Here is a 23,945-nt window from a genome sequence, read left to right as displayed (position 1 = left end):
TGTGCAAAGTTTTTTAGTTTGATCTACTTCCACTTGTTTATTTTTGATTTTTATGGCTTGTGCTTTAGCTGTCATATCCAAAAACTCATTGATTCATTGCAAAAACCTATGTCCAGAAATTTTGTCCTATATTTTATTCCAAATATTTTATGGTCTCAGGTCTTACATTTAAGTCTTTAATCCATTTTGAGTTGGTTTTTGTGAGTGGTGTAAGATAGGAGTGCGGCTTCATTCTCTAACATGTGGATATCCAGTTTTCCCAGCACCACTTATTGAAAAGACTATCTTTTCTCCATTGATTAATTTTGGCTTGGGTATTATTTGACTGTATATATGTCAGTTTATTTCCAGGCTCTTGATTCTGTTCTATTGGCCTATGTGTCTACTTTTTATGCCAGTGACATACTGTTTTGATTACTAGAGCTTTGTAATATAGCTCAAAATCAAGAAGTATGTTGCCTCCTGCTGTGTTTTTCTTTCTCAGGATTGCTTTCAATATTTGAGGCCTTTTGTGGTTCCATGTAAATTTTAAGATTGCTTTTTCTACTGTAAAAAAAATGGTATTGAATCTTGATAAGGGTTGCCTCAAACCTATAGATGGTTTTGAGTAGTATGACCATTTTAACAATATTAATTATACCAATTGATAAATATGGGGTATCTTTCCATTTATTTGTGTCCTTCAATTTCTTTCATCAATATCTTGTAGTTTTCAGCACAGAGATCTTTTACCTCCTTGGTTAAAACCTTTAAGTTTTGAGAGTTTTATTGTAATGTGTCTTGGAGGAAATAATTTTAAATTAAAATAATGGATGATCTAGCTTCATGGACTGGGATTTCCAAATCTCTCCCCAAGTTTGGGAAGTTCTCAGTCATTTTTACTCTAAATAATGTTTCTGCCCCCTTCTGGAACTCCAGGGATTTGGATACTGGTTTTCCTGATGGTGTCCTATGGATGATGTAGACTTTCTACACTCTTTTTCACCTTTTTTTTCTCCTTTCTTCTCAGACTGGATTATCTCAGTTTCTACCCTCTATCTCTCTAATTCTTTCCTCTATTTGGTCTACTCTGCTATTCATTATCTCTATTGCATTTTCATTTTACTCATTGAATTCTTCAGCTCTAGGATTTCTGTTGGTTCCGTTTTGTGGTTTCTATTTCTATTAAATTTTAAATTTTTTGTTAAATTTTGATGTGTCTTGTTTATCTGATTTTGTTCAGTTGTTTGTGTTGTCTTGTTGCTTACTGAGTTTCCTTAAAATAGTATTTTGAATTATCTGTGAAGTAAATCACAGACTTTTATGTTTGCATTCAGTTACTGGATGAATGTCATGGTTTTTTTTTTCTGTGATATCATGTTTCTTTGATTTTTCATGTCCTTTGGAGTTTTGCATTGTTGTATTCAAAGATTCAGTTATCTCCTCCAACTGTTACTAACTGCCATCAGGAAAGAAATACCTTTCGTCAGTTCTGCTCTGGATCCTTTTATTATTATTATTATTGTTGTTGTTGTTGTTGTTATGTTAATCACCATACATTACATCATTAGTTTTTGATGTAGTGTTCCATGATTCATTGTTTGCATATAACAACCTGTGCTCCAGGAGAACAAGCCCTCCTTAATACCCATTACCAGGTTAACCCATCACCCTCCCCCCTCCCCTCTAGAACCCTCAGTTTGTTTTTCAGAGTCCATAGTCTCTCATGGTTTGTCTCCCCCTCCGATTTCCTCCCCTTCATTCTTCCCCTCCTGCTATCTTCGTTTTTTTTTTTTTAACATATAATGTATCATTTGTTTCAGAGGTACAGGTCTGTTATTCAACAGTCTTACACAATTCACAGCGCTCACCAAAGCATATACCCTACCCAATGTCTATCACTCAGCCACCCCATCCCTCCCAACCCCCACCACTCCAGCAACCCACAGTTTGTTTCCTGAGATTAAGAATTCCTCATACCAGTGAGGTCATTATGATACATGTCTTTCTCTGATTGACTTATTTCGCTCAGCACAATACCCTCCAGTTTCATCCACGTCATTGCAAATGGCAAGATTTCATTCTTTTTGATGGCTGCATAATATTCCATTGTGTATATATACCACATCTTCATAACAATTCATCTGTCGATGGACCTCTTGGCTCTTTCCACAGTTTGGCTAATGTGGACATTGCGTCTATAAACATCAGGGTGCATGTACCCTTTCGGATCCCTACATTTGTATCTTTGGGGTAAATACCCAGTAGTGCAACTGCTGGGTTGTAGGGTAGCTCTATTTTCAACTTTTTGAGGAACCTCCATACTGTTTTCCAGAGTGGCTGCACCAGCTTGCATTCCCACCAACAGTGTAGGAGGGTTCCCCTTTCTCTGCATCCCCACCAACATCTGTCATTTCCTGACTTGTTAATTTTGCCATATCTCATTGAGGTTTTGATTTGGATTTCCCTGATGCCAAGTGATGTTGAGCACTTTCTCATGTGTCTGTTGACCATTTGGATGTCTTCTTTGGAAAAATGTCTGTTCATGTCTTCTGCCCATTTCTTGATTGGATTCTTTGTTCTTTGGGTGTTGAGTTTAAGAAGTTCTTTATAGGGCGCCTGGGTGGCTCAGTTGGTTAAGCAACTGCCTTCGGCTCAGGTCATGACCCTGGAGTACTGGGATCGAGTCCCGCATTGGGCTCCCTGCTTGGCAGGGGGTCTGCTTCTCCCTCTGCCCTCTTCCCTCTCGTGCTCTCTGTCTCTCATTCTCTCTCTCTCAAATAAATAAATAAAATCTTTAAAAAAAAAAGAAGTTCTTTATAGATAATGGATACTAGCCCTTTATCTGATATGTCATTTGCAAATATCTTCTCCCATTCTGTCAGTTCTCCTTTGGTTTTGTTGACTGTTTCTTTTACTGTGCAAAAGCTTTTTATCTTGATGAGGTCCCAATTTTTCATTTTTGCCCTTGCTTCCCTTGCCTTTGGCGATGTTTCTAGGAAGAAGTTGCTGCGGCTGAGGTCAAAGAGGTTGCTGCCTGTGTTCTCCTTTAGGATTTTGATGGACTCCTGTCTCACATTGAGGTCTTTCAACCATTTGGAGTCTATTTTTGTGTGTGGTGTAAGGAAATGGTCCAGTTTCATTCTTCTGCATGTGGCTATCCAATTTTCCCAACACCATTTGCTGAAGAGACTGTCTTTTTTCCATTGGACATTCTTTCCTGCTTTGTCGAAGTTTAGTTGACCATAAACTTGAGTGTCCATTTCTGGGCTCTCTATTCTGTTCCATTGATCTATGTGTCTGTTTTTGTGCCAGTACCATACTGTCTTGATGATGACAGCATTGTAATAGAGCTTGAAATCCGGAATTGTGATGCCTCCAGCTTTGCTTTGCTTTTTCAACATTCCTCTGGCTATTTGGGGTCTTTTCTGGTTCCATACAAATTTTAGGATTATTTGTTCCATTTCTTTGAAAAAAGTGGATGGTAATTTGCATTGAATGTGTAGATTGTTTTAGGTAGCATGGACATCTTCACAATATTTGTTCTTCCAATCCATGAGCATGGAATGTTTTTCCATTTTTTTGTGTTTCCTCAATGTCTTTCATGAGTATTTTATAGTTTTCTGAGTACAGATTCTTTGCCTCTTTGGTTAGATTTATTCCTAGGTATCTTATGATTTTGGGTGCAATTGTAAACGGGATCAACTCCTTAATTTCTCTTTCTTCTGTCTTGTTGTTGGTGTATAGGAATGCCACTGATTTCTGTGCATTGATTTTGTATCCTGTCACTTTACTGAATTCCTGTATGATTTCTAGCAGTTTTGGGGTGGAGTCTTTTGGGTTTTCCACATAAAGTATCATATCATCTACAAAGAGTGAGAGTTTGACTTCTTCTTTGCTGATTTGGATGCCTTTTCTTTCTGTTGTCTGATTGCTGTGGCTAGGACTTCTAATACTATGTTGAATAGCAGTGGTGATAGTGGACATCCCTGCCATGTTTCTGACCTTAGGGGGAACGCTCTCAGTTTCTCCCCATTGAGAATGATATTCGCTGTGGGTTTTTCATAGATGGCTTTTATGATATTGAGGTATGTACCCTCTCTGCCTATACTCTGAAGAGTTTTGATCAAGAAAGGATACTGTACTTTGTCAAATGCTTTTTCTGCATCTATTGAGAGGATCATATGGTTCTTGTTCTTTCTTTGATTAATGTATTGTATCACATTGATTGATTTGCAGATGTTGAACCAAACTTGTAGCCCAGGGATAAATCCCACTTGGTTGTGGTGCATAATCCTTTAATGTTCTATTGGATCCTATTGGCTAGTATTTTGGTGAGAATTTTTGCATCCATGTTCATCAAGAATATTGGTCTGTAATTCTCCTCTTTGATGGGGTCTTTGTCTGGTTTGGGGATCAAGGTAATGCTGGCCTCATAAAACGAGTTTGGAAGTTTTCCTTCCATTTCTATTTTTTGGAACAGTTTCAGAAGAATAGGTATTAATTCTTCTTGAAATGTTTGGTAGTATTCCCCTGGGAAGCCATCTGGCCCTGGGCTTTTGTTTTTTGGGAGATTTTTGATGACTGCTTCAATTTCCTTAGTGGTTATAGGTCTGTTGAGGTTTTCTGTTTCTTCCTGGTTCAGTTTTGGTAGTTGATACATCTCTAGGAATGAATCCATTTCTTCCAGGTTATCTAATTTGCTGGCATAGAGTTGCTCATAATATGTTCTTATAATTGTTTGTATTTCTTTGCTGTTGGTTGTGATCTCTCCTCTTTCATTCATGACTTTGTTGATTTGGGTCATTTCTCTTTTCTTTTTGATAAGTCTGGCCAGGGGTTTATCAATCTTGTTAATTCTTTCAAAGAACCAGCTCCTAGTTTCCTTGATCTGTTCTACTAGTCTTTTGGTTTCTATTTCATTGATTTCTGCTCTGATATTTATTATTTCTCTTCTCCTGCTGGGGTTAGCCTTTATTTGCTGTTCTTCCTCCAGCTCCCTAGGTGTAGGGTTAGGTTGTGTATTTGAGACCTTTCTTGTTTCTTGAGAAAGGCTTATATTGCTATATACTTTCCTCTTAGGACTGCCTTTCCTGCATCCCGAAGATTTTGAACAGTTGTGCTTTCATTTTCATTTGTTTCCATGAATTTTTTAAAATTCTTCTTTAATTTCCTGGTTGACCTATTCATTCTTTAGTAGGATGCTCTTTAGCCTCCATGTAGTTGAGTTCTTTCTGACTTTCCTCTGTGACTGAGTTCTAGTTTCGAGGCATTGTGGTCTGAAAATAGGCAGGGAATGATCCCAGTCTTTTGGTAGTGGTTGAGACGTGATTTGTGACCTAGGATGTGATCTATTCTGGAGAATGTTCCATGGGCACTAGAGAAGAATGTGTATTCTGAATAGATCTGTGAAGTCCATTTGGTCCACTGTGTCATCTAAAGTCTTTATTTCCTTGTTGATCTTTTGCTTAGATGATCTGTCCATTTCAGTGAGGGGGGTGTTAACTACTATTATTGTATTGTTGTCAGTGTGTTTCTTTGCTTTTGTTCTTAATTGGCTTATATAATTGGCTGCTCCCATGTTAGGGGCATAGATATTTGCAATTGTTAGATCTTCTTGTTGGATAGGCCCTTTAAGTAGGATATAGTGTCCTTCCTCATCTCTTATTACAGTCTTTGGTTTAAAATCTAATTTGTCTGATATAAGGATTGCCACCCCAGCTTTATTTTGGTGTCCATTAGCATGGTAAATGGTTTTCCACTCCCTCACTTTCAATCTGGGGGTGTCTTTGGGTCTAAAAGGAGTCTCTTGCAGACAGCATATCTACAGGTCTTGTTTTTTTTTTTTTTTATCCAGTCTGATAGCCTGTGTCTTTTGATGGGGGCATTTAGCCCATTTACATTCAGGGTAACTACTGAAAGATAGGAATTTAGTGCCATTGTATTGCCTGTAAGGTGACTGTTACTATATCTTGTCTGTGTTTCTTTCTGGTCTATGTTACTTTTATGCTCTCTCTTGGCTTAGAGGACCCCTTTCAATATTTCTTGTAGGGCTGGTTTTGTGTTTGCAAATTCCTTTAGTTTTTGTTTGTCCTGGAAGCTTTTTATCTCTCCTTCTATTTTCAATGACAGCCTAGCTGGATATAGTATTCTTGGCTGCATATTTTTTTCATTTCGTGCTCTGAATATATGTCAGTCCTTTCTAGCCTGCCTGATCTCTGTGGATATGTCTGTTGCCAATCTAATGTTTCTACCATTGTTGGTTACATATCTCTTCTTCCGAGCTGCTTTCAGGACTTTCTGTTTGTCTCTGAGACTCGTAAGTTTTGCAATTAGCTGTTGGGGTGTTGACATATTTTTATTGATTTTGACAGGGGTTCTCTGTGCCTCCTGGATTTTGATGTCTGTTTCCTTCCCCAGATTAGGGAAGTTCTTTGCTATAATTTCCTCCAATATACCTTCTGCCCCTCTCTCTCTTTCTTCTTCTTCTGGGATACCAATTATTCTAATGTTGTTTCATCTTATGGCATCGCTTATCTCTCGAATTCTGCCCTCTTGATCCAGTAGTTGTTTCTCTTTTTTCAGCTTCTTTATTTTCCATCATTTGGTCTTCTCTATCACTAATTCTCTCTTCTGCCTCATTTATCCTAGCAGTTAGAGCCTCCATTTTTGAGTGCACCTCATTAATAGCCTTTTTGATTTCGACTTGGTTAGATAATAGTTCTTTTATTTCTCCAGAAAGCATTTCTCTAATAACTTCCATGTTTTTTTCAAGCCCAGCTAGTATCTTTAAAATCATCATTCTGAACTCTAGTTCCGACATCTTACTAATGTAAGATGTAATGTAAAAATGAGGTGATTTTTTCCATCTTGTCATTTTGTCCAGAGGAGAATAGATGAATGAGAGAACAAAATGCTAACAGGGTAACAATGTCCCTAGAAAATATACACTAAACAAATCAGAAAAGACCTGAAACTGGGGGAAAAGAAATGGAAAGAAATAAACAAGAAAAAAAAATAAAAAGACAAAAACAAACAAAAACAAAACAAAACAAAGAAAACAGAATATGATCAAATATGATCAGGCTGGTGCATAGATCAGTCCCACACAGTAGATTTTGGGCATATTTTGGTCTGTTAGAAGAAATTGCCTCCCGAAATTTTAAAGAAAGAAAAACATATATGTACAAAAATAAGGGTTAGTATCATGAATGTATGGAATATGACTGTTAAGATGAAAATTATAAAAGATTTCATAAAAGGTAAGATAAGAAGTTGGTTGAAAAAAGAAAAGAGGATTTAAAAAAAAGGGGGGGGGGATGGAGAATGTGATCAGGCAGGAGAGTAGAACAAAGCCATACACTAGAGATTTAGGGTATATTTTGATCTGTTAGAAGAAACTGTACCCCAAAATTTTAAAGAGAGAACAACTTACCTATATATACCAAAAATAAGGGTAACTACTCTGAAGGGTTAGAATAGGACTCTAGAAATGAAAAATAATTTTTTTTTTTTTTTAAAAAGGGATTGATAAGATGTTGGTTGAAAAAGGGAAAAAGAAAAATTCAAAAAAAAAAGTTAAAAAGAAATTCACTTTGAAAGTCTAAAGAACCATGAGAAAAAAGCCATGAATTCTATGTGCAGTATTCCCCTAGCGCTGGAGTTCTGACCTCTCATTGATCCGTAAACTTGGTCTTGGCTGACTGTTCTTGCTGATCTTCCGGGGGAGGGGCCTGTTGCTGTGGTTCCCAGATGTCTTTGCTAGAGGTGAAATTGCTCCACCCTTGCTGGTCCAGGCTAAGTAATCTCCTCGGGTTTGCTCTCGGGAGCATTTGTTCCCTGCAAGCTGTCCATACAGCTTTGGAGGACGAGAGTGAAATGGCGGCCTCCCAATCTCTGCCCTGGAGGAACCAAGAACTCGGGAGCCCCACTCCTCAGTGAGCCCCTAGAGAAAAGCAGTCAATCACTCCCATTTCCCCAGTCTCCGGCCTCACTCCATGCTCACCTGGCCTGTGACTGAGCATTTCTATCTCTGGCACACAACCCCATGTGGAGTCTCCAAACCCAGCAGATCCCTGAGGTGTGCTCCTGTGCCCCTCCTCCCAGGGGAGGAAGGGGAGTCTCTCTGGATCTGCTGCTTGTTGGGTCCCTGCTGGAAGAGCAGTGACCCGACTGTGCCGCAGATCATGGTTTATGGAAACCCTGAGCTGAGAGCCCACTCCTCGGCTCTGTCTCTGCAGCCAGCTTCCCCGCTCCAATACCTGGGAGCTCTGTTGCACTTAGGCACCCCTGGTCTTTCTGTGACCCCAAGGGTCCCAAGACCACACTGTCCCAGCGAGCGTTCCACCCCCTGCTTAGCCACTGGAGCAACGTCCCTCAGCGGAGCAGACTTCTAAAAGTTCTGATTTTGTGCTCCATGGCTCTATCACTTGCCAGAAGCAGCCAATGGAGGCCCCCTCCCCGCCATCTATCCCTGTTATTTTCTAATTAGTTTTATTAAGGTATTACAATTGACACACAATAAATTTCCCTGCATTCCTTTGTAATCCTGCTCTCCTGTCCCTCTCTGCCCTGCACTTTCCATCCCTTTCCTCAAGCAAAAATTCATCTGATTTCTATCACAATAGAGTGCTTGAATTTTCTAGAGTTTTAATAAATACAATCATATGGAATGTACTTTTTTTTTGCCTGGCTCTGTCACTTAGCATACTCATTTTTAAATTCATCCATGTTGTAGTGTGTGCATCTTTACTTTATTCCTTTTTATTGTTGAATAGTATTCCATTGTATGGTTATATTATAGTTTGTTCATCCATTAACATGTTGATGGGCATTTGCATTGTGTCCAGTTTTTGGCTATTTTATGTAAAGCTACCATGAACATTTATGTGCAAGGCTTTGTATGAACATACAGTTCCTTTTCTTTTTAATAAATACTCAGGAGTAGAATGGCTCAATTACATGATAGTAAGTATTGAAATAAAATAGTTTTGGCCTTCTGAATTTGTTTTTCTTTTTCAGAATTGCTTTAGCAATTATCCTAGATAATTTATATTTACATATGAATTTTTTTTAAAGATTTTATCTATTTATTTGAGACAGAGAGAATGAGAGACAGAGAGCATGAGAGGGAGGAGGGTCAGAGGGAGAAGCAGACTCCCTGCCGAGCAGGGAGCCCGATGCGGGACTCGATCCAGGGACTCCAGGATCATGACCTGAGCCGAAGGCAGTCGCTTAACCAACTGAGCCACCCAGGCGCCCTATTTACATATGAATTTTAAAATCAGTTTATCAACTATACAATTTGTCAATTTATACATTCCCTCTCCACCAAACAACAACAGTAAGAAAGCTGATAAGATTTTGAGTGGGATTGCATTGATCTAAAGATCAATTTAGGGAGGACTGACATCTTAACAATACTGAGTCTTTTGACCTATGAACATGGAATATCTCTCCATTTTTTTAGGTCTTCTTTAATGTCTTTAAGCAATGTGTTGTAATTTTCAGTGTATAAGTCTTTCACATCATTTGTAAGAATAATCCCTAGGTACTGTTTGATACTATGGTAAATGGTTAAGGAGTGCACATGTTAGGATGAGCACTAGAAATTATACACAGCTAATGAATTGTTGAACACTACAACAAAAACTTATGATGTACTATATGTTGGCTAACTCAACATAATGAAAAATTAAAAAAAAATTAAAAGAAAACCCTGCCCTCCTGATGCTTGTATTAAAATTAAAATTAACAGAAATCTTTGCATATTACCCTCTACCCAAATAAAACACATCCCTATATATATATATATATATATATAAATTCACAGAATACAATCACTTTATATTGCCTAACTCTCCCCATGTACCCTGCCTGCATTGTCCTCACTTACTTGCACTCTCCTTCCCATCACTTTCCATCTGATATATTCCTAGGTCCTTATCTAAGAATGACCACTTGTCCCAGCTTTCTCTGACACTTCTGGGCTGATTCTTTATATCTACTGTGTACATTGTATATTCACTGTTGGTATTAAAGCACGTATCACATTAAAAAATAAATAATTTTAAACTTCTGATCATATTAGTATATAAAAATGCAATAGGTCTTTTTAATGGTATCCTGTATTCTTACTAAACTCATTTTAGTTCTATTGGTGTTTTTGTAGATTCCATGGGATTTTCTTAATAGACAATTATGGTATCTTCATATAATGAAAGTTTTACTTCTTTGTCCCCAATCTGAATGTTTTTTTATTTTTCTTTCCTCATTATACTGGCTAGAACCTGCCATATAAGGTTGAATAGAAGTGTGGAGAGAAGACATCCTTGTCTTATTGTTGATTTTAGGAACAAAACATTCAGTCTTTCACCATGACAAGTTCTATGAGTTTGATGTTTCCACCTTTTCATTTCTGCCTTGAATACACTTCTTTTTCTGGGCTGAGGAAAAACAATTTTGAAAGTTTTAGTAACACTAAACTAGGACACTGTGATTATACTAGATATTAATATTCTTAGTACTCAAGATTCAAATATTTAATTGTATACTTTTTAAAATAAGAAGAGGTTGGAATTTAACATTTTCTTATTAATAAGCAAAATTGCTTCAAGCAGTACAAATTGCTATTGGAAATCTCTTTTGGGTCCATGTGAACTTCAGGGTATATAAGGTATGTTTCTAAATAAAAATATATTTTATAAATCTGTTTATTCACTGCTTGGGTGTGTATGTGTGTTTATAGTAATTTCACAAGTGCTGGAAGAAATACCTTCCCTATATATTCTTAATTTATTCTCAGTAGTCAGTATTTTATGACCACAAAGTACTACTGTGGTGATTTTTACAAATATTATTTTCTTACTAATATAAAAGTAATATGTCTTCACTATAAAAAATGTTTGGGAAATTCACAAAAGTGCAAAAAAATAAAAATTACTGCCAAATTTATATTTTACCAAAATATCTTTTAACATTTTAATGTATATGCTTTCATAATTACACATACCTACACATAATTATGTATATGAAAACACACATACACATATACTTTTTAATTTGGTATTGTGCTGTATAGAAAACTTTAGATACTAACTTCTACTTTTAGTTATGATGAATTAGCTGTATCATACAAACCCTCCTGTTATGAGCTACCATAAAAATTGAGAAAAAAACCTGACAGCCATTTGAAGACATTGGGGAACAATCAAGAAAGCCAGGATTTAAGGGACCAGATTGAAGTAGAGAGAGGGAGAAAGGTAGGAAATGCAGAAAAGAGCATGAAGATCTAACACACATGTAATTGGAGTCCCAGTAGGAGGGAAGAGAGAGAGAGAAGGGGACAAAGCATTAACTTGAAGAGAGAATGCTAAGGATTTTCCAAAATTGAATACAAAAAAAGATCAAGTTACAGATTTAGAAGCCCCCAAAATCCAAACCTACATAAATGGAAAGAAAATCACTCCTAGCTCATCTTATTTGCCTGCCAAAAGACAAAATCAGAGACATAATTTAAGAACAGTTATAGAAAAAAGGAAAAATACCTAAGAGCTACAGTAAGACTGGAAACCACTTTTCCAATAAAAACAATGGAGGCAAAAAGAAAATGGAATGTCATTTAAACTACTGAAATAAAAATACTGAAAATCTAGAATTTCATATCCTATTTTTATTTCAAACGTTTGAATAAAGGAATGTAGAACTAATAAGTTAATGAAGTGTAGGCAACTGAATAATGAAACGATAAATCTTAATCCAGAAAAACATGAGAGGAAAAAAAGGGTGAAAACAAGATAAGAGAAACAAAGAACAAAGAATAACATAGTAATACCTATTACTATGTTATAGGTATACCACCCTAATATTATCTATGACTACATTAAATACATTATGAACTAAATACTCCAATTCAAAGACAAATATTGTCAGATTTGATCAAAAAAACCTTTATCATGTTTACATGGGACATGTTTTAAACATAAGGACAAAGAGAGGTTTGAAGTAAAAAGACTTAAGAAAAGATATTCCATGATAATACTAAGAGAAATAGCTTTAATAATACCAAACAAAAGAGACTACATACAAGTAGTAACCCAGTTAAAGAAGGATATTTTATAATGAGAAAAGAGTTCATTCCACAGAAAAATATAACAATCTTAAATTTGTGTGCACCTAATAAAACACCATCAAATTATGCAGTAAAAAATTAACAAAATTAAAAGCATAGAGAAATCTGTAATTATTGATTGGTATTTTTTAACAATATCTCTCAGTAACTCATAAAGCAATCAGATAAAGATACCAATAGAGAGAGAAGATTTAAGGAACATAATAGTAAATTTGACTAGTTGCCATAACCTAGAGTTTGGCACCCAACAAATGCAGAACACACATTATTTTCAAGTATACATGAACTAGTTAGAAAAAAAACTATATACTGTAGGGCAGTGTTTCAACAAATACCAATGAATTGAAATCATATTGACTTTGTATTCTGTTCACAGTGTAATTAAGCATTAAGCTAGAAATCAATAATTTAAAAAACTGGAAAATCTCCAAGTATTTGAAAACTAAGCAACTATATAACTATATACATATATATTTATGCATACACATACCTACCCACAGATATACATCCATGTTTATCTGTATGTATTATACATACATTTTATATATTTTATGTATAAGCTTTCTTTTTTGTTTCACTTAACATTATATGATGCTTTCTCACATATTTTACCTCATGGACATAGTCTGACTTTCCTGTCATTTTCTTTATACAAAGACCGAAACTGCAAGGGAGCTTAATTATGCAGATCCCAGTAAAAAGAGAATGAGTGGGTAAAGAAAAGCATTTGTATTTCTGCCCCCAGAGGCTTCTTCTACTGGCTACTTCCAGTCTCCTTCTGAGTATCTTAGGACCACTGCTCTAAAAATGCTTCATAAAGGACCAAAAAATGCACTTTATTTGGACTTTTGCCTGCTTTTGTGGGAAAGAAATTTTTTTGAGGGAAGTAGGATAGAATCCTGTGTTTTAATTTGCTGCTCTCCCAAAGGGAAGGTGGAGGAAGAAAATAGGAACTGAAGAGAACTAATATTGAGTTAATTTCATTCTGTCCTCAAAGGTGAGGTGCCTACGGTGAGTTCCCCTTTCTGTAGAGGAAGGACTCCGGCTCTGCGAGATAGGAAGATTGCAGCCCAGATCTGCCCCGTATCTGCCCTGTTCTGCCTCGCTTGGCCACTGCTACCACTGCAGAGTAGTTCTCTTACCGGAAGAAGCAGGAATTTGTGTCTGAGACTCAGGGCAGTGTGTTGAACAACCTGAACATTTTACAAAATATGCATTAAGTCGTAGTACACTAAAAGGCTTCAGAAGCAGTTTGTCTTTGCTAATAATCATTATATGTATATTTAGAAAGACTAAAGTATCTCAAATTGTCCACCATTATTTGTTATTAACGATTTTATAATCCTGCGAAGACCACAGTATTAGAAAATGGGTGATGTCCATTTAAAAATTACATTCACTTCTCCCTTCTGTATAGCTATGTAGAATAAATGTAACTTAAAATTTAAAATTACATTAGCCCATTTGGTCTATGGTGTTTTAAAAAAATAGAATGGGAGCCTCAACTACATTGCTCTATTAAAAGAGACACCACCAATACCCTTGCTTTGTTTCTCTTAAATTTAATTCTTAACAGGAGAGCTTTTTATTAATTCAAATGGAGTGACGTTCATATGGAAGGAAAAAAGGATTTATGAGTAATGCGGTTCTCTGTCCCACCGCTGGGGTGGGGATGGTGGGGGAGGCGATCGGGTCAGCGGAGAGCAGTTGCGGCTGCGCCATCCCTAAGGTTCTAGGCGCGCAGGCTGGACCCGCGGAAACGCAAGCTGCCGCCTGGGGCAGAAGCAGGAAGGGGGATTTTCGGCTGGCTGCCGCCGCAGCGGTCTCCGCAGCCGGCGGCCTCCTCTCCTGACCGCTCCAGAAAAGAAGCCCCTTCCCTGGGCCAGCTAGGTGAGAGAGAGACTGCTACTGAACTTGCTAATAGGGAGGGACCACCGAACCTAAGGAGACCCGTGTCGGCCAGGGGCGTCTTAAAGAAGAGGAGACGGGTTTGTAGTTTTCCTATCAAGGGTAAGGACTCTTTTCTCTGTAGCACTTTGTTCGATGTATTCATCTGGTTAGAATAAGACTTCAACAGGTAGCAAAGAACGATCACGTGGGGGCAGATTTGGGGCGCCGCGCCACCCCTCCCCGCCCCTCGGACCCTCACCTCTTGATATAGTCGCACGTCGATCATCGTAACCCGTGCTTTCAATTCCGTTTTGCAGCCCGGGAGTGCGCGGCGACGGTGGGCTAAAAAGACGGCCAGGAACTAGCCTCCCGCGGAGAAGTCACAGAAGGACTTGGAGCGCAGGTCCGCGCAGACGCGGGCTGGGTGAACTGCGAGCCTCGCAGGGCGTTGGTGGAGGAAACCGGGTCGCCGGCCCCACGGCCCTCGCCGACATGCACAACGCGTCATTCTCGGAGCTAGGGCCCGCCAACACGTCGTGCTTGGGCCCCGCGCTGGGCTGCCCCAACGCGTCGAGCCCGCCGCCGCCGCCACTGCCGCCGCCGCTGGCGGTGGCGGTGCCCGTCGTTTACGCGGTGATCTGCGCGGTGGGGCTGGCGGGCAACTCGGCCGTGCTGTACGTGCTGCTGCGGGCGCCCCGCATGAAGACCGTCACCAACCTGTTTATCCTCAACCTGGCCATCGCCGACGAGCTCTTCACGCTTGTGCTGCCCATCAACATCGCTGACTTCTTGCTGCAGCAATGGCCCTTCGGGGAGCTCATGTGCAAGCTCATCGTGGCCATCGACCAGTACAACACCTTCTCCAGCCTCTACTTCCTCACGGTCATGAGCGCCGACCGCTACCTGGTAGTGCTGGCCACGGCCGAGTCACGCCGGGTGGCTGGCCGCACGTATAGCGCCGCACGCGCGGTGAGCCTGGCCGTGTGGGGGCTCGTGACGCTGGTCGTGCTGCCCTTTGCTGTCTTCGCCCGGCTCGACGACGAGCAGGGCCGGCGCCAGTGCGTGCTTGTTTTCCCGCAGCCGGAGGCCTTTTGGTGGCGGGCGAGCCGCCTCTACACGCTTGTGCTCGGCTTCGCCATCCCGGTGTCCACCATCTGCGTCCTCTACAGCATCCTGCTGTGCCGGCTGCGCGCCATACGGCTGGACAGCAACGCCAAGGCTCTGGACCGCGCTAAGAAGCGGGTCACTTTCTTGGTGGTGGCGATCCTGGCCGGGTGCCTCCTTTGCTGGACGCCCTACCACCTGAGCACCGTGGTGGCGCTCACCACTGACCTCCCGCAGACGCCGCTTGTCATCGCGCTCTCCTACTTCATCACCAGCCTGAGCTACGCCAACAGCTGCCTCAACCCCTTTCTCTACGCCTTCCTGGACGACAGCTTCCGCAGGAGCCTCCGCCAGCTGCTGGCCTGCCGCGCTGCCGCCTGACATCCCCCCGCCCCCCTCCGCGCGCCCTGCGCCCCAGTCTCGGCCGCTCCAGCCCCGGCCCGTGCAGAGGGTGCGGGCGCCCGCGGCGCTCTGGAGGCTTCCCTGAGCTGCAGTCTCCTGTCCCCAACCCCGAGAACTTGCTAAAGATGCAGATTCTTGGGCTCCGGTTCAGACATAGGGAATCGGACGCGCTAGGGCTGCGCCCTCAATTTGAATTTACCAAGCCCTCCAGATGATGCAGGAACACATTAAGTATAAGGACTGTTGAGTCTGAGAACCCAGGCGGAACTCTCCCTAATGCCAAAGGGCACCGAGTTGACCCCCGAATTTGACAGGGGAGGGCAGGAAGCGGGGAGGAGGGCGGCAGTGGTGCTGGGAACCCCCTGCCGGTTGCCCCCTCTCTCCACCCGCCCAGGGCGTTTGCGACCCAGGCCCTAGGTGGAGCCCTCGGCGCTATCCCGGGACGCGGGGAGGCGGGGGTGGGGGTGGGAGTGGGGTCTAGAAGAGGCTCGAGGATACCCCCAGGCGTCGGCTCCGCGCTCGCCCCGCACCTTGCTACTTCGGTTTCCGGCAGCGACTGTCCGCGCTTTTGCTCAAAACTGGCGAGCAGCCTGGTCAGGACCTTTAGTCCCTCTCCGCTCGCGCTAATCGCTGGGGAAAAGGGTCAAGGCTCCTGTGTTCGCCGCCCAGCGCTCTGAGGTGCAGGGGGTCTCGTGGAGCGCGCGCGAGTGTACGTGCATGCGTGTGTATCTAGCGGGATTGGGTGAAGGTGGTTGGAGCTTGGCTGTGACTACCTACAATGGTGATGAGAACAGTGATAATCCCCCCTTCCTGTTTTAGCTCCTTTTCTCTCTGCCTTTCCTTTTCCCTACTCCTAACTCTTTCTTGAAAATGCTCCACCACTCTCAGACTTTGGGGGAACCCGGCTCGCCCTGCTGGGAAAGGCCTGGAACCGGGAGTCTCCCAGGCGCGCGGTTATGGCGCCCCCTTGCGGGGCCTGCTGCGCGGCCCCGAGCCTCCGAAAATGGAGCTCTGCACATGCTAAATGGCAACTTACACCTCTGGGTTACGAGTCCTCGCCGCTTTCCACAATTGACCAGTACTGCTACGTCCCTTTGCCCCAGGTGACGTCTCATACCACTTGGACCAGTTCGTTGCAATTCTTCGTGCATTGTTTTTCGGACTGAGAATTTTATAAGTATATATATGTCCTAATCTCACAAGTTTCTGTGAGGACCACATGAAATTAAAAAGTCAAATGTGTATCCGTTCCTTCTATCCCTTTCTCCTCATATTCTTCATCCCTTTCGCCTGAAGGAGAGCCAGAAAGCTGAAATGACTGACATCTTCATATTTTCCTCTATTGGATTCCTTTCCACAGGGAGCTATACTTTAGTGCTAGTCATGTGAATCTGGTAAATAATCTAGTTCTGTAATCACAAGGGAGCCCGGCCAGCACCCTATCTTTATTTTTATCTTCACTTATGGGAGACAAAAATGGATTAAGAGAGGACTGAGGCTTAGGTTTACCCAACCATCTGCAGTTTACACCTCAGACATGAGAGCAGAGCCTTAACCAGACTATAGCTCTTGATTACAGTGCTTCAGAGGGTTGGTTTTTCTTTGGGATTAATTCCAAACAGGAATGAAAATTTATAGAAATACTTGTTTCTTATAGTGCAGTGTTAGGTGCTAAAAAGAGTGTGAGTGTTCCTGGCAGGTTTTGCTTGCTTTGTTTGATGTGCATGACTCAATTTCTCAATTATTTAGGTACAAAATATCTTTTAAAGTCTATAGAAGGAACTGAATGGAGCCCTGGGTGTTATACGCAAACAATGAATCATGGAACACTACATCAAAAACTAATGATGTAATGTATGGTGATTAACATAACATAATAAAATTAAAAAATTAAAAATTAAAAAAATAAAAAAAAGTCCATAGAAGGGAAAAAGTCTCCTTTGGGTGGGAGAAAGCAAACTCCCTTTCTGATTTTAGTGAATGAGAATTGATTCCTGGGGCGCCTGGGTGGCTCAGATAGTTAAGCGTCTGCCTTCCGCTCAGGTCATGATCCCAGGGTCCTGGGATCGAGTCCTGCATCGGGCTCCCTCCTAGGCGGGGAGCCTGCTTCTCTCCCTCTGCCTCTGCCTCTCTCTCTCTCTCTCTGACTTTCATGAATAAATAAATAAAAAAAATTAAAAAAAATAATTGATTCCTTAGCCCTCAGAGTTATTAGTAACAGTAATTCATAGCTATCAGTTTAAAAAAATGTAAATTTAGAAACCTTCTACCTCTAGTAATAATAGTAAATTGTCCAAAATACAGGTTGGTTTGTTTGTTTATGTCTCCATTGCATTTTGAATATTGTACCTTTGAGCAGTCCTTTGCTGGTAGGCTTCAGAGACCTCTTGGAATTCATTACAGTATCTTTCAAATTTCTTGGAAACATTTTATTGATTTTCTTTATGACTCACCAAATTCTTTTATGAATCAGTACTTTTTTTAAAATTAAAGTTTTAAGCTTAGAGTAACTGCCACATTATCTAAGGTGATAGACAAAGAGTCAAATGGATATTTGGCCACAAACACAGCCAGTTGCAATCATGTGGATTTGAAACCTCATCTGTTTTCATAAACTCGGTAGCTGTACTTTGATATTCTCTGGACACAGAGTGGGGGAGAGCTGAGTAATCCATCTGTCCACTGTGTCATCCCGGCCACAGATTCACCTGGAGGCTGTCTCGGAATCTTGGAGAGGACTGTTGGAAAAGATGGACTGACATCACTGTGTTGGCTACAGCAAGGCATGGGTAGGGGTCCTAGTACGGTATTTGGGGGATTAAATAGGACTCAGTTCAGTTTCACCCTGGCTTTCTAAGTCATTGGATAAACTATTGTGTAGTCATTTCTAGGTTGCTGCCTTCATAATAGCATGTAGAAATCCAAACTGTATGTCTCAGACTTCCTTTTTATGCCTAGGTACTAGGTAGAATAAAAAACAGCCATGTACAAATAGATTTTACTTAAATCATTCTATTGCAAATGATGTCTTAACTCTGTGTGGAATTCTTGCAGTCTTTGTGTAAATTGTGTTGTTTGGTTATACCATTTCTGATGTTTAAAAATGTTTATTTGGTTTTAGTTATCTTTTACTAAGATATGTAACTACTTTACTAGTTATGTAATGTGTGTGCTTCAGCTTTCGCTTGAGAAATGCAAACATGCTGCTAGTCCATACTGAGAGAAGCTCAGTTTAAAATAAAAGCTGAAACATTCTGGGGAAAAAAGCTGAAGTGTTCTGTGTGATAAGTGAATATTCTATTGCTTGAGAACATGGGATCCATAATTTAGTCACCTTAGTGCCTTTGAGGAAAAGTTATCTCATGGGTAAGCAGTGAATAAATAGAAGTATTTGACAGGGCAAGATTAAGAATGAACTCCCCCCCCCCATTTATTTTAGTTGATTGTGAAAATGGTGTCTCACTGCTGATTAGCACAAAAACTCTGCGACATATGCTGGGCAGAAAAAGCATGATAAGCTTTTATCATATAATCACAAACCTCGTTTGTTTAATATTTGAGCAACTTTATATAGAGAATGAGATGGGAGAGAAATTGCTTATGTTATTAGCACACACGTTACTATTCCAGTTAACAGTAAGCACAGACATGGCTCACGTGTGTAAGGTGAAGGGGGCTAACCAGAAAACCTCTCCCATTTAGGGAAAGCTTTCGTGGGTGACTCAGTTGGTTGAGCATCTGCCTTCAGCTCAGGTCATAATCCCAGAGTCCCGGGGTCGAACCCCACATGGGGCTCCTGTCTTGGCAGAAAGCCTGCTTCACCCTCTCCTTCTGTGCTGCTTCCCCAGCTTGTGCTCTCTCTCTCTCTGTCAAATAAATAAATAAATAAAATCTTAAAAAAAATAAGGGAGAGAAAGCTTCCCTTCCCTCAGTAACAGGCTTGAAAAACAAGAAACAATATCCCACCACAGATGGCACTCATCTATGCTTATCCAGAGTAAGGAAGGAATCAGAGGATGCTTCACATAGTGGTCTAAGATAGCTTTGGGTCTGGCACTTTAGTCCCATTTTATATAGGGAAAAACTGAGATGCAAGGAATTGGGTCCATTTGGCCAGGCACACAAAGACTAATCAAGACCAATCAGAGCCATCTGTTTCCTCTTTTAGGCATTGTCTCATCCTGTTCCAGCAGAGATGAAATTGGTTGCAATGTGTAATTCAGAATTATTAGACCATAGAAAACATTGATGTCTTCGAAATATTTAATGGATTAAACAAGATATACCTACTATTTCATCATGTGATACAAAGGGAGGATAAGGGATTAAGATTTACTAATAGTATTTCAATCCTAAGTCAGAATCTTGAAGGTGCATGGTGTTGTTAAGTGTTATATAAGAATAATAATTTCTGGACCAGGGCTGGCTGCATTCTTCCCTCAACTGATTGTAATTTGCATGCTCTATACATATGGACTTGTGCTCTAGGATGCACCATTTATGAAAAATAGAATGTCAATAGTACTTCTGTTTACATAGAATAGAGTTTTGAAATGGATGACACTGTCCTTCAGTTTAGGGCAAGGTGCATTTATTTATTTATATCATATCTTATAAGGTTACACGAAAATATATCACATCAATTTAAAAAATGGGGAAAGGGAACAAAAGTTAAAATGACATCTCTGAGGAACTATTAAAATGGATGAACTGCATGCTTCCCACAATCCAGCACAGGATTTCTCTTTTGACAAATACCTACTGGCAGCAAGAGTAGTTTGCATTCCCAGCAAATGCCTCAAATGCCATCTTTGACCAGATGTCCCATTGCACCATGGCCTGGGGAGTCAGCTTAGCATGTTTTTGTGCACAAAGCATCTTTTTTTCTCTAACAAAGACTGGGTGATCAGCAGAGGTGTTCAGGTGTTTTTGCTTTTTTTTTAATCCAAGTATAATTAACATACAGTGTTATATTACTTTCAGGTATACAATATAATGATTCAACAATTCTATACATTACTCAGTTCTCATCATGGTAGGTGTACTCTTTAATCTCCTTTACCAATATCTCCCATTCTCTCACCCACCTCCCCTCTGGCAACCAACAGTTTGTTCTCTATATTTAAGAGTCTGGTTTTATGTTTGCCTCTTTTTTCTTTGTTTCCTTTGTTTCTTAAATTCTACATATGAGTGAAATCACATGGTATTTGTCTTTCTCTGACTGACTTATTTCACTTAGCATTATGCCCTCATGTTGTTGCAATTGGCAAGATTTCATTCTTTCTTATGGCTCAGTAATATCCCATCACATATATATCACTTCTTTATCCATTCATCTGTGGATAGACATGGGTTGTTTTCATATTTGGCTATTGTAAATAATGCTGCAATAAACATAGGGGTACATATATCTTTATAGTAAAGCTTGAAATCAAGAAGGGTCATGCCTCCCAGTTTGTTTTTTCTCATGATTGCTTTGGCTATTTGGGGTCTTTGTGGTTCCATTTAAATTATAGGATTGTTTTTTCTACTATAAAAATGGCATTGGATCTTGATAGGGATTGCATTGAATCTACAGATGGCTTTTGGGTACTATTGACATTTTAACAATATTAATTTCCAATCCATGAAAATGGGATACCTTTCCATTTATTTGTACCTTCTTTGATTTCTTTCATCAATGTCTCGTAGTTTTCACAGTAGAGATCGTTCACTTCCTCGGTTAAGTTTATTCCTAAGTATTATATTGTTTCTGATGCTATTGTAAGTGGGATCATTTTCTTTATTTCTTTCTCAGATAATTCAGTGTTAGTATATAGAAATGCTACTCGTTTTTATCTGTTAACTTTGTATCCTTCCACTTTACTGCATTTGTTGATTATATCTAATAGTTTTTGATGAACTCTTTAGGATTTTCTACATATAAAATCATGCATATACAAATAGGACAATTTGACTTCTTTCTTTCGAATTCTGATTCCTTTTAATTCTTTTCTTGCCTGATTTCCCTGGCAAGGACTTCCAGCTCTATGCTGAAGAGTAGTGGTGAGGGTAAGCCCACTTGTCTTGTTTCTGATCTTACAGAAAAAGCTTTCAACCTTTCATCATTGAGTATGGTGTTAGCTGTGGGCTTATCATATATGGCTTTCATTATTTTGAGGTGCATTTCTTCTGCACCTAATTTGTTAGAAGTTTTTATCATGAACAGATTTTGGATTTTGTCAGATACTTCTTATGTGTCTATTGAGATGATCATTTTTTTTCATTCTATTAATATGATGTATCACATTGATTGATTTGCATGTGTTGAGTCATCCTTACATCCCAGGTATCAATCCCACTTGATCATTGTAAATAATCCTTTTAATGTGCTACCGAATTTGGCTTGTTAGTATTTTTGTTGAGAATTTTTGCAACTATATTCACCAGGAATGTTGGTCTGTATTTTTCTTTTCTGGTAGTATCCTTTTCTGGCTTTGGTGTCACAGTAATGCTGGCCTCATAAAATGAGTTTGGGAGTTCCATACTCTTCAACTTTTTTGGAAGAGTTTGAGGAGAGTTGGTGTTAATTCTTTAAATGTTTGGTAAAATTCACCAGTGAAGCAGTTTGGCTCTGGACTTTTCTTCATTGGAAGATATTAAATTACTTATTGAATCTCCTTACTAGTAATTATTTTGTTCAGACTTTCTATTTCTTCATCTCTCCTTTCTTTATAGTTTGCATGTTTCTAAAAATTTTTTCATTTCTTCTAGATTTTCCCATTTGTTGGCATATAGTATAGTTGTTCATAGTAGCCTCTTATGATCCTTTCCATTTCTCTAGTTTTGTGTGCAATGTTCTCTTTTTCATTTATAATTTTTTTGGGGGGGTCCTGTCTCGCAGTCTAGCTGGTTTGTCAATTTTGTTTTTTTCAAAGAACTAGCTTTTAGTTTGGTTAATCTTTTCTATTGTTTTCCTGTTTTTTATTTCATTTATCACTGCTGTAATCTTTATTAGATTACTTTGCTAACTTCGGGCTCAGTATCTTCTTCTTTGTCTAGTGTCTTAAGGTGTAAAGTTAGGTTGTTTATTTAGATATCTTTATTGCTTCTTAATACAAGCATTTATTGCTATGAAATTCCCTCCTAGAACTGCTGTTGCTGCATCTCATAAGTTTTGGTATGTTGTGTTTCCATTTTTATTTGTCTCAAGATGCTTTTTGATTTCCTCTTTAATACCTTCTTTGATTCATATGTTGTTCAGAAGAGTGTTGTTTAATTTTAATGTATTTGTAATTTTTCCAGTTTTCCTCTTGTCATTAATTCTGGTTTCATACCATTGTAGTTAGAGAAGATACTTGGTATGAATTCAATATTCTTGAATTTGCTAAGACTTGTTTTCTGCCCTAACATATGGTCTATCCTAGAAAATGTTTCTCATGCACTTGAAAAGAATGTGCATTCTGTTGTTGTTGAATAGAATGTTTTATGTATGTTTGTTAGGTCCATTTGGTCTATATTGTTCAAGTGTGCTGTTTCTCATTGATTCTCTTTCTGGATGATCTATCTATTGTTAAGAGTGAGGTATTAAAATCCCCAACAATTATAGTATTGCTGTTTATTTTTCCTTTTAGCTCTGGTTAGTTTTGTTTTCTATATATAGGTGCTCTGATGTTGAGACCATAAATATTTCCAATTGTTATATCTTCTTGATGGAATGACACCTTTATCATTAAATAATGACATACCTTGTCTCTTTTTGCCATTTTTAAAGTCTATTTTGTCTGATATAAGTATAGCTATCCTTTTGTAGTTGTTGTGTTGTTGTTACCATTTGCTTCAAATATTTTTTTCTCTCAATCTTTATGTGTCTTTAAGGTTAAGTGAATCTCTTGTAGGCAACATTATCATTGGGTCTTGTGTTTTTATTCATTCAACCATTCTATGTCTTTTGATTGATAAATATAATCTGTTTACATTTTAAGTAATTATTGATAGGTAAAGACTTAACTATTACCACTTTGTTCCTTGTTTTCTGGTTGTTTTGTAGATCCATTGTTTCTTATTTCTTATCTTGCTGTCGTGTGTGTGTGTGTGTGTGTGTGTTTTGATGTCTTTTGAAATCAGTATGGTTTGATTTCTTTATCATGTTCTTTTGTGCAATACTACAGATTTTTCCTTGTGGTTACCATGAGACTTATACAAATATTTTCACATTATAGCACCTCATTTAAATTAATAACTTCAATGACATTCTTATCCACTTTACACCTTTCCTTCTCCCCCTCCACAATTAAGGTTATTGGTGTTTCAATTTACTTATATTTTATATTGTGTAATTAACAACAGATTTTTTTGTTGTCATTATTTTTACTACATTTGTTTTTTTTTTTAATTTTAAGCTAGAGTTGTAAGTGAATTATGTGTCATCATTACCATATTACAGAATCTAACTTTGACT

At 39.3% G+C, this 23,945-nt stretch overlaps 1 protein-coding gene across 1 annotated transcript; it reads left to right on the top strand.

Annotated features, from left to right (window-relative positions):
• Window positions 1-14,491: 14,491 nt before the first annotated feature.
• NPBWR1 (neuropeptides B and W receptor 1) lies at window positions 14,492-15,484 on the top strand. Its single transcript, XM_045895323.1, has one exon. The coding sequence runs from the start codon at window positions 14,492-14,494 to the stop codon at window positions 15,482-15,484; it is 993 nt and encodes a 330-aa protein (XP_045751279.1).
• The last annotated feature ends 8,461 nt before the right edge of the window (window positions 15,485-23,945 follow it).

This window comes from Mirounga angustirostris, unplaced genomic scaffold (genome assembly GCF_029215605.1).
Source record: "Mirounga angustirostris isolate CCGP_5_RB_7025 unplaced genomic scaffold, mMirAng1.0.hap1 SCAF_4, whole genome shotgun sequence".
NCBI lineage: Eukaryota > Metazoa > Chordata > Mammalia > Carnivora > Phocidae > Mirounga > Mirounga angustirostris.
The sequence above is the reverse complement of the archived record's forward strand: the minus strand, read 5'-3'. Positions and strand labels throughout refer to the sequence as shown.